The sequence below is a fragment of the Mirounga angustirostris genome, unplaced genomic scaffold (genome assembly GCF_029215605.1).
Source record: "Mirounga angustirostris isolate CCGP_5_RB_7025 unplaced genomic scaffold, mMirAng1.0.hap1 SCAF_3, whole genome shotgun sequence".
Lineage (NCBI taxonomy): Eukaryota > Metazoa > Chordata > Mammalia > Carnivora > Phocidae > Mirounga > Mirounga angustirostris.
Window position 1 is genome coordinate 98,215,204 of NW_026991711.1, and position 12,407 is coordinate 98,227,610.

Here is a 12,407-nt window from a genome sequence, read left to right on the forward strand (position 1 = left end):
GTTGCATACATTGTGAATGTACTAAATGCCACTGGATCATTCATTTTAAAATTGATAATTTCATGTGAATTTCATTTTTTTTTTTTTTAGTAGGCTGTATGTCCAATGTGGGGCTTGAACTCATGACTCTGAGATCAAGAGTTGCATGCTCTACCGACTGGGTCAGCCAAGCACCCTGTGAATTGCATTTTGATAAAATTAAAATTGTTCTCAACACCAGGCTTTGAATCAGAGAATAAAGATAATGAATGTGATTGGGAAAGATAAGGTAATTGGAGTAACTAGAACTCCTAAATGTTGAATTATAATCTGTATAAAAAAGTAAATTTACTGGCTTTGTTCCCCTGTTATATAATTACAGATGATGCCCCAGGAGAAACAAGGTGAGCTGTGAGTCTAGGATCACAGATCTTCTATACCCTGTGCAAAAGACAAATTGTGATGCACAGATTTAAGGAACAGACTAAACAGTCTTTTAGTATAACTAAAAATGTTTTCCAAGTCTCATTTCAATGATTTCAGTTTTTCTAGAGTTTATTCAGTTGGGCTCTAAACTCAGTAGAACAATCTTAGACCAAGAAAAATATTGTAGAAAACAGGTCAAAGCAATGAACATTCATTGAAATTGTTCCAGCTAAAATTTCATTTTCCAGAACAATGGCAGAAAGTGGGATATTATTTAGTTTAAAGGGCTATTTAATTAAGGTTTTTATTTTTCTGTCTGTTTTGTTTATTAGTTTTTACAGATAGAGTCTCCTTTACACCTAATGAATGAACTCTGGAATGGGATAGCTTAAGTTACAGTTCAAAGACAAGGAGCTGGATGATAAATTCCCCGGCAAATAACTGCATATTAAAATAACCCCTTCCACAAACACAGGAGGCAAATGTATGCTAAAAGCTTTGACTTTCTTCCTCCAGGAGGACAGGCAGTTGAATGCAACTCCCTCTTTTAAGGAAACTTTGCTTTTCAAAGATCAGGCTATGTTGTTCCCACCATTTTTAGAGGCGAGGCTATCATATTCCTAAAATGTATATTTCAATGAAAAAATATGACAAAATATTTAAAGCTGTAAGTGACATATAAATAATTTTTGTACAATGTGGTTTAGAGAAGAAAGTGTGGCCTTCTATTTTATCCTGGGTATTTGAGGTTCAAAAAAAAAAAAAAAAAACACCCAAACATAATAGCTGAAATAAAAATTCATACAGAATTTACATGCATAATTTTCAATTGACTACTTCTGCCACTCCCTTCCCATTTTCCCCTTATGTACCCCAGTTTATTCCTTCTCTGTTATACCTTCCATTTAAAGAAGATACAGCATCAACTCATTTATTTAAAAAATCAGGGTGAGAATGAAGCAGAGCACATTTTTTTCTTTTTTTTTTTCTTGTCTATACTTTCTATGGGTGCAATAATATATCTTACCCTATATTTCAAAGGTTAAGACACATGCTAGAATCAAAAAGCCCTGGGAGATTGAGGCAGCTTTTCCATGTTCTGGTTCTGTGACAGACAATTTACTTAACTTGTAAGACTCAACCGAATAATGTAGAATATGCATAAATTAATAGTATCTATCTCACATTAGTGGTGTAAGGATAAATAGTGCAAACAAAGCACTTAGTATAGTATCTGGCTTGTAACAAGCAGCTAATAAATGTTGCTTATTAAAACAGATTCTCTTCTGTCTACTGACTTATAAAATTGAACACACCATAATGTAAGCTAAATCCATTATTTATCTGATTAGACAATAGAAAAAAATGAGACTATGTAAAGAACAAATTTGACTTAAATGTAAATGCAATCGGAAAGCAAAGACAAAAGTATAACTGTTCTTACTTTATTAATATCGGAGAAAATTATTTTTCATTCAACAGGAGAGAGAAATCTATTAGGAAAGCAACAATAACCCATGTTATCCAGGAGGAAACTGTTAGAATCTGTCATTGTTTTCCCTTTGGCAGCCTGATTATGCCTGGGTAATACTATATTCAAATGGGTTCATCTGTGCTGTTCTTGGAAAAACAAGCAGAGACAATTTAGCTTATGCCTATCAATACATCTTTTTTTAATTCAACAAAATAAACAATTTGCATCTTGGTTGATGTTGATGTTTACAAGTGAGTAATGCAAATCTTAAAATCTGTAAAACATTATTTCCCTCTCATAAAAGCATTATGGGATGGTTTAGTTGTTGCTTTGACATTTTAAAACACAGGTCAGATGCTTAAATGACACCTTTTAAATTGCAGCTGCCAAGAGAATGCTTGCAACATAATATAACATGACATTTTTACTAACAATAACCAGGAGCGATTGTTGTGGTAGAACATAATAGTAACGACAATAAATTCATTTTGAGTTTTTGCATAACAATAACTAATCGGCTGTCACCATTCCAATAAAATACTTATTTTATCAAATGCTTTCTAGAAAATTCTTCTTTTCCTAAGTAGGAACAGATTAATCTTTTGTAAGCCTCCTTTCAAAGGGTCAAATCGTTATTAAAAAAAAAAAAAACTGATGTGTAAGAAAACAGGAAGAAAGAATCCTTTTCCTCCAAGTCTTATTTTCAAGCACCTATCAAGGCTAGGGCCTGAAGTCAAGTCAATCTGATATGGAGGTAAATGTAACCCCTCATTCTGCAATACTTTCTCCGCAAACTAGGCACCTACGTTATCCAAATTCTTCTGACCTTAGCTGTATTACCTAGAAAACTGCACTTTCTTTAAGTTGGTATATTATGAGGAATAAATGACAGGATTATACACTCTCCTTGAAAAATGTAAGTTGGCATTCCTTCAAGGACAGATACACTCCCTTAAGTTTTAGCTCCTAGTTTTTGTTTTATTGCTCTGGATAAGGCTGCCTAAGTTTCTCTGGTTCCCTCAGCTTCCTCAGTTCTAAATCTTGGCTCTAGTGAATGATTTGAACATAACTTCATGGATCAAAATCCTTAACTGACATAAAGATTTACCTAACCATTAACACCACAGTGGCAATCTAACATGTCTAAATTCTTTCCCAACATGGCATCTGAAATTAGTGTAAAATTCTTACTATCAGATATACTTCTAGAAGTGAAAATAAAGGCATGCATATAGTGGAACAAGACGATCCCTATTAAATTCTTGTTTAACTGGGATCAAGCAGAGTCCTGATGACTTATACATGAATGCTAATGACTTAGATATGAATGCTTCTTTTCTTTTATGCTCTGTTAGACCTGCAAAGACCAGCTCAGGATGCTTACCTGAAGAGGGTACTAAAGGAATGGGAAATTGTTCTAAAGAGCTAGAGCTAATGATGAAGACACAATTTCAGTGCCTTACAATTTTGTCTTTAGTCAGCCATAGTAGTAAATTAATCTGATGACCCTGTTTTGACACTGACTGATTAGATACACCAACCAAAGGGCAGCAGGCCACTGTTGCTGACAACTGGGGTACCAGACATAGTCCACACTGGTGCCTATCTCAATACGGCAACCAAATTGAAAGCTTAAAGAATATTCTCCTCTAAATACATCCTGATTTATAAAATACATGTCTCTCCTCTCAAAACAGGTAAAACGTGTAAGTGCATTCTGCATGAAATGTTTACGGACCATGATCATTCTCATTCTACATATTCCATGTAAATATGAGACTGCACAGGGCATGCATAGCTATGTAACACCAGTCTCCATAACTTAGGCATGGATGTACATTCATCTATTTGTAGAGTATAAATACCGATCTTTGAGTTACATATTCTGAACATAAACATGGGTGCTCTTTTCTCTTTAAACTGATTCAGTACCAACAACAACAAAAAAATATGTAGGCTTGATCAATGCATCTAAATAAGTCTGCCCTTTAATAAAAAAAAAAATGAAATGAATAATTTGTTCCTTTCAAAAATAGTTACTTATTAAAGAAATACTTGAATGGTTAACCCGCTCTTCAAAAATAATTAGGGCTTCTCTTCACCAGGCAGGGAAGTCACTGACTATCTTGGAAATTAAGACACCTTTGTCAAATTACTTCTGTAATAAAATTTTCAATCAAACCAAAGTCACAATGAACATGTGTTTCTCTGGTTATAGGCTTGCATTCCCTAGCACTTACCTCCAAAATGTGATGCTATTTTGAGCAAAACAATTTCTAAATCATTTCTTAGACGAGATAACTTTTTATATGCTTTCGTCCCCCGTCCCCCCTGAAAAACAACCCATTAAATATATTTTCAAAGTAGAAGAGACTTGGTGTGAGAGCTCACCAGATTTAATCTGTTGCTACATTTGTTACCAAATAAGCCATAATTATTGCTATTGTTGTTAGTGTTATTATATTAGATCATAGATATTTGAGCTGTAAGAAACTTCAAAAGATACTTCATAGTCTGCTAAACCAAAAATGCCCTTCTTCAACCAAACATTTAATGTCAAATTAGGTAAGTGATTTGCCCAGGGTTATTACATAGCTATAAAAAGCATACGGAGGGGCACCTGGGTGGCTCAGTCAGCTAAGCATCCTACTCTTGGTTTGGTTTTGGCTCAGGTCATGATCTCAGAGTCATGAGACTGAGTCCCACATTGGACTTCGCAGTCACGCCTGGGTAGCTCAGTCGGTTATGCATCTGCCTTCAGCTCAGGTCGTGATCCCAGGATCCTGGGATCGAGTCCCACATTAGGCTCCCTACTCAGCGAAGAGTCTGCTTCTCCCTCTCTCTCTGCCCCTCCTCTGCTCCTGCTCTCTCTCTCTCTTGCTCTCTAAAATAAAATAAAATAAAGGACTTCACAGTCAGGAGGAGTCTGCTTGTCCCTCTCCCTCTGCTCCTCCCCCTGCTTGTGTGCTCTCTCTCTAAAATAAATAAATAAAATCTTCGTTAAAAAAGCATATGGATTGGGGCGCCTGGGTGGCTCAGTCATTAAGCGTCTGCCTTCGGCTCAGGTCATGATCCCAGGGTCCTGGGATCGAACCCCACATCGGGCTCCCTGCTCAGCGGGAAGCCTGCTTCTCCCTCTCCCCCTCCCCCTGCTTGTGTTTCCTCTCTCGCTATGTCTCTCTCTGTCAAATAAATAAATAAAATCTTTAAAAAAAAAAAAAAGCATATGGATTTTTGACCCCCACCCTTATTGGAAAGATTGTTCTAGAGTTGGCCTTTAGTCCTCAAGGTCTAGTATTTTGCTGAATAATTTCTCGATCAGAAGTTTCTCCTCATGACACAGATTCCCCTTCCTGGTTAAAACTTTCCATGCGCCTGAGTAGTTTTACCTAGAAAGTTGACCTTAGAGGCTACTGGTGGACAAAGGGAACAACAGAAGGAAGTATTGTACATTATCGTTCTAGCTGGAGGTTTTCCTTTGTGGGTCTATTCTAGCACAGCTGAGGGGTCTTAAACCTGAGAGTCAGAAGAGGAAGACATGATGTAATTAGACTAGAGTCTGACCACAGACTTACACAGACACACACACCTGCTAAATCAAGAGTCTACACTAATGGTCTCGATGCACATTTTAGATTAAGCAATCTCAGGTTTTTCCCTGTCTCATGAGGAAGGTAAGACTACATAACTTCTAAGACTGCTTCCAGGCTTATGACTCAAGTCTTAGACCACAAACAGTTGGTCTCCTGACCTTATATTTCACTAGGCTGTTCAGTTTGAGTCCACCATTAAGGCCCTGTAACTAGGCTCGTATTTGCTTGTTCATAACTCAAGTAAATTCCTACCCACCCTCATTACACCTACCTACTTCATCAATTTTTATAATTTACCAAGTCTTTGGTGGCATTGAGTTTATAAACGAGGAGTGCATAATGCAGTTTAATTGTTTCCTATAGCAATACTTTTTCCACTCCAGCATAATGACTTTTATTTTTCGTATCATGTTTTTCCTGACCAAAATAACAGTAAAAACCATAGACCTTTGAACATGTGGTATATTAAATGTACTTAATAAACTATAAATCTAAAAATAATTTCTACTTCCATTCATATGACTAATCTCACATGAAATTAAGTCTTTGGGTTGAGGATGTGTGGTTGTCGTGTGTTTGTGTCATTAGGGAAAAGGGATTCAAGGTGACGGATATAAAACAGGAGAGAGCAAGGCCAACTACCCATAGCACCTGGAATGTGGTAAGAACTCCATAATTATTTATTGATGAATGAATAAATGACTGAACAAACAGACCACTGAAAGGCTGACTCCAGATTAAATATTTAGCCCCTTTCCATCTGCCATAATTTAAAATTGAAATTACGGAAGATCTAGATTCCGGAGAGACTTTACATTTTTTCTTAGAAATCGCCCTCATGTAACACAGTGTTGGGCGTTGTGTCTGGTGGTCAATAAGTACTGAAGAATAGCAATAATAAGAGGAATAGCAAGAGCAGTGCTAGACACTAAACACTTGAATTATTTTATGTCATCTGTCCCTCATATAACACTGTAAAGTTGGCACAGCATGTTGCACCCATAATGCAGATGAATGAAATGGTGGACAAGTTTAAATAACTGGCCAATTTCACAAAACCAGGGAATTATAGAACCAGAACTCAAACCAAGGTGTGTCTTGCCCAAAGTCCTTGCTTTAAAAAATGAATAAGTGCATGACAAATTGATTTCAACCATACTCTGTTTTGATATTGAACAACACGGAAACGGCTGGGTAGAGGAAGTTTAATTTAGTCAGTGGCCAACTCTATAAAGTGGCTTATACCAAATACTCAAAGGACCCCAAAGTATCACAATGGCCTCAGAGAGTAACAAGAAATTCCGAGAAAATGAATCAGCAGGCAAAGCTACTATAATCAGATGGAAGAAAGTTTAAGAGAAACACACAGGCATCAGGGCACCAGTATCTCCACCTGGTTAACAGTCCCCAGTAGAAGGCAGTATACCTAAGGCATTCATTTTTTAATAATTACATTAAAATTCTTTAAGCGGAACACTATGTTGAACATAAGCTCATCCTCCTCTAACAAAGATTCTTGGCATTCAGCAACAACTTAGAGCCATCACATTGCTCAATTACACTGTCTTGCAGATGGACATATGAGGCAGTTAAGACAGGGCTCCTGAAGAGAATGCTGGATAAGTCAGCTCTTATCAGGGAAGTTTTTCTTTCTCTCTCTTTTTCTTTCTTCCCTTTCTTCCTTTTCTTTCTTCCTTCCTCCCTCTCTTTTCTTTCTCTCTCTCTCTTTCCTTCCCCTTCCCTCCCTCCTGATTTCTTTCTTTTTCAATCTCTTCATATGTTAAATCATAATTACAAACTATTTTTGGCAATTTATACATTTCAAAGCCAATATTTTTACAAAGATGGTATATTTCACAAAGTACCACATTGGCGCAATCGATACTGTCATTTGTATAATTAGTCACCATAATTAGTTGACTAAATAACTCTGAAAGGGAGCTATTATTGTTAATCCCATTTTGTACATGAGGAAATAAATTCAATGTGTTTAAGGGCTTGTAAATAACAAAAGTGGGGCAAGAACTGAAGTGTAAATACGTATTATTTAACAACAGGCTGTGACTTCATTATATCAATTGATTTGAGGACTAGCTTAATCCTATTTTTTATAATCCTGAGCAATCTATGGGTGTCCAGTCTTTGAGGAAGCTAGGTGGGTGGGTATAGCAGCATGCCAAATGCATTTGTTCCTGGAAGACATTTTGGGGAGTTTTAAAAGTCATCAGACTTTCTCTGTCTTCCAATATTAGCACCTATTAAAGAGCAGTAAAACTTTTGGGTACCGAAATAATCCCCAGAGAAGAATTAAGCCTACTGCTAACTTATATATATATATATATATATATATATATATATATATAACACTTATATATATTAGTGTTAAACTCTTTAATGTAAAGGACACAATTTAAAGATCATTGCAAGGGCAATTTGGCAATGTTCTTTAGACAAGGGGAAACTGGGAATATAAAAACTAAAAGGAAAGAAAGAAACAGAAGAAAGAATCATTTAGAGGCTTACCTCATTCTCTTTTGATCAAACCCTGTCTCTCAAATCCTCCCTCCCCACCCTCATTACAGTTGAGCTATCACCTCCATATGGGGACTTCAGACTCCACTCCCTCATCTTCAACGTACAATGGAAGTCAAATGTCCCCTGCATTTATTAACTGACAAACATAGTAAGTCTCTAAGTAGCCATGGAGACTAAAGATCTCCTTGGCATTCTCGATGTATATATTTTACATTTCAGCTTCCCAAAAATATCTCGCATGATATGTGAACCACAAAATTACTGTGCCATTTGCAAACTGTCTGGTTATGCATTTTTTTTTATTCCAACCAATGCTAATGTTCTTAAGATACCACATATGACTACCCTCTTAAGGCATTTGAATGTGAAATTATCATCCACAATACCATCATAAGAGAGGAATAAAGACAGATTACCTGGGGTTAAGAGGATGACTGACATAGTGATGAGTGAGCATACAACTAAAATCACCAGCAGGGCAATAGCAATCCCCTTCCAGTTTCTCTGTGGAGGGCTGTTACTTCCCAGTTCCTACCGAGATAGAAAAAAAAAGGTTCATAATTACACATGCTCCAAAAGAAATGTATTCATAAAGGATGATTCAATGCATGGCACAATCACAGTTTGAAAGCTGATTAGGATTGTTTTCCTCTTTGGTAGCTCACTTAATTATTCAAAGGTGCATATATTATAAATGGCTATCTTTTGGGGGGTAATCTTATGTCTCTAAGAGATAAACCAACAGAGCTTTATGCCTGCTGTCCAAAATGTAGACGGCATTAAAATGTATTGACTATAAACACTAGGACAATAGCCAAAATACTCTGCAACATAATTATGGAAATAAAGTGCGCCCACTTACATTTTTTCTTACTACAATAGAACCTACAATAAAGATTTAGATACCAGTATTTCCCAAGCACTGTGGACTACTTTTCTAACTGGATAGTGGGGAAAAAGATTTGAGATGGGAAAAGCATTCAAAATGCCCCAAGCTGCAGAGCAGGGCACATCTGTCAACACAACAGGTCCTTTTCAAACAGCTCCCCCACCACTCATAAAAATCAACAGGATATAGTAACTAAATTAAATGAGTGCTTCTATATCAATGGTTGATAGCATCCTCTCCCTAGGCAGCATGCCTAATATTGGCAAGGAGATAAGATTGATGGGGGAGGAGAGATTTGAACATCTCTCACAATATATAAAGCTTTTCTTTTTCAGATGATCTGTGTTCTACCCTGTTGACTAGAAATGTGTGAGCATAATTCACCAAAGCAAAGCAAACACCACACTGAATTAAAATGAATGCCAGATTTTCTTTGCAATGAAGCTTATAAAACACTGAATCTCTCATTTCTTTCTTCCCATCTCCCAGTTTCTTTTCCTCCCTCCCAACAAAGCCTTTTTTATTCAAAACTAGCTAAGTGATTTGAAGACAAATGAAACAAAACATATAGTTATCCAGCTCACTATGTGTGTACAAATCACTCAACAAGAGCAGTCCTGCTTTAAACAAAGATAAATAGAACAGCAAACATTTAATAAATTATAAATTGGTTCCTGTGACTCACAGATTAAAACCGTGAGCAAATTTTCATGTAGTGATGTTGGCATTCAATTCTGCCATAAACACTTTGGACATAAAGAACTAGACCCTAAATAAATGCAAGAAGAGAACGTGCATGGGAGGTATTTTGTTCTTGTTTTTCCCCTCTGCGATCAACTGCTTTGTCTTTCAGTCTAATGGACCAAATCCAGCAGAGGTCAATTCTACTCTTTTTAACATGACTGACTTCATACCTCTTTTCCACACTTATTAATGCTCGTTTTTCAACACCTCTATTTCTATTGCATTTTGGTTAGAATCTCCATAGTTGATGTGCACAAGTCCACTTTTACACAGATATTTACAGTTTATTACTATAAATGTATTTTCTTTTCCTTATGATTTTCTTAACATTCTTTTCTCAAGCTTACTTTATTGTAAGAATACAGTATATAACACACATAACAAAATATGTATCAATTAACTCTTTATTGTTACTGGTAAGGTTTCTGGTCAACAGTAGGCTATAAGTAGTTATGTTTTGGGGAATCAAAAATTATACATGGGCTTGTAACTATGCTGGGGTTGGTGCCCCTAACCACCACATTGTTCAAGGGTCAAATGTATAAGCTAATAATAACGGACATCTCACTCCAATAAAAGAATCAAGAGTAAATTATAATTTTAAATCTACTGATTCTGATCTTGATTCCCTGGCACTTGATATGAAGCCTCACCTTAGCAGACTCTAAACCTAGGGCAAGTGATGGACCAGTAAGTGATAGAGACATAGGTTTATTGGGAAAACTTACAGGGAATCCAGGAATGGCCAACTGGACAAGTATCCACTGCTGGGATCTACATGCACCAAGTTTTTATACCACAGCAACTAACCTTAGCAACTATATGTTGCCTCTCCTTCCCTGCATGGCCAGAGCCCTAGGAAGATCAAGGCCTGCCATGTGGACACTGTTACAAAGGAGATGCTCCAGGCTGGCCAGCCCCAGAGCCTCTGACCTTGAACACTGAACAACACATTCTTCTGTACATTCTGCTTGATGGGAATACAGAAGGAGGATAGGATCTCTATATTCTCAAACAGTGATTAATAGGGGCATTCAGGGTATGCTTCCACAAATTAGTTATCCAGCATGTACCATACACTTGGACACAAGGCAAATTATTAAAGAAATGACTTGAGTGTACTTTCCAGTTTTTGAATAGGATGTAGCCATGTAATATCTACCAAATGTTGTCTAACCATAATAATGCCGTAGATATCTTACTATGTGTTTGGTATTATACTGAATACTTTATATTCATAATCTCTCGTAATCCTCATAAAAGTCAGGTGAGATTACTTTTATTTTGATAGATTTGCAGATGACAAAAATGGGATTTAGAGAGATTAATTAAAAATCCACTTACTGTTAATAAGTGGGAGATCTCAGGGGCCAGTCCATAAACTCTGGCTCTTAACCACTTTAATATGGTGTCCTAAAGATAAATATGTCAAGGATAAATGCATGAATCGATAAATAAATCGATGAATCAAAGAACGATTTGGACCCCAACATAATAATAGTTGTACTTTATTACCTTTTATTTGACAAAATTCATGATTAAAGAAAAGCTATCCTGAATTCTGTAATGTTTTCAAATAAATTTATATTTCCCCACCCATGGCGGACTGGGAAAATACACCATTTTTAAAATGGTAAAACACATTTTTTTTTTAAAGATTTTATTTATTTATTTGAGACAGAGAGAATGAGAGTGAGAGAGCACATGAGAGGGGGGAGGGTCAGAGGCAGAAGCAGGCTCCCTGCCGAGCAGGGAGCCCCATGCGGGACTCGATCCAGGGACTCCAGGATCATGACCTGAGCCGAAGGCAGTCGCTTAACCAACTGAGCCACCCAGGCGCCCCGGTAAAACACATTTGAGTAAAAAAAAATTTTCTGTTCATAAAGTGATGCACCTAAGAATGTGTGGCTCCTTTAAGATGACTCATCAATGCCCAAGGCATCTACAAATCTGTTTAGGAACTGCAGACTTCGATTCTATTACCATGGCAATATTTCTAAAGCATAGTTTCACTTCTGTCACTTTATTCCACAAAGTCCTTTAATGTTCCTATACTAACTAAAGAATCAAATGCAAATGAGATAATTTAGCATAACAATTGTCTATAGCCAAGCTCCAGTTTCCTCATCCAGCTTGATCCCTTTTGAAAAAGAACACAACCCCAAACCGCTCTGATTACCATTTGGCACACACGCCTCAGATGCTTCAACCTTCAAATCACCTTCTTTTCTAATTCTTCCCCATCCAATCCCTTTAAAATGCCTCCACTTATAGGAACTGTCAATCATTCAACATCCTGCTCTAATGGCTCTCCTCTTGGGAATTTCACCTAATTATGCAAGCCAAATATGATTTCCCTTCCTCTGAAAAAAAAAAAAAAATGCCTAAAATACATTGTACCAATAGGCTGAATCCACTTCAACTACTTAAGAGTTGTGAGATTGCAAAGATGTATTTTTCTGAGCCTCAGATTTTTTGTTTTATCTGAACAAATGGAATAATAATGTAATTATTTTTAAATGTAAGTATTAAAACTAATTATTGGGACAAAACTTTTAGGTAAAGTTCACATTAAATGAACTGCTTGGAATGTTCTTCCTCAACACACTTAATATAGATCACTCTCTACATTCAAGTCTCCTCTCAAATGCTCCTTCCTGACCATCCTCTCTGAAATAATATTTCATATCCCTTCTATTCTCTCACTCCCCTTTCTTTTTCTTCATAGCATTATCATTTTAGGTATATCACATGTCATATTTAATCA

General features: G+C 36.5%; 1 protein-coding gene across 1 annotated transcript in view; it reads right to left on the bottom strand.

Annotated features, from left to right (window-relative positions):
• Positions 1-12,407, bottom strand: part of LOC135363795 (inactive dipeptidyl peptidase 10-like) — a 340,497-nt gene that overhangs the window by 182,873 nt on the left and 145,217 nt on the right. The window contains exon 2 of the mRNA XM_064585816.1: positions 8,424-8,538. Within this exon, the coding sequence (XP_064441886.1) occupies positions 8,424-8,538 (115 nt within the window). The remainder of the gene's footprint in view (positions 1-8,423; positions 8,539-12,407) is intronic.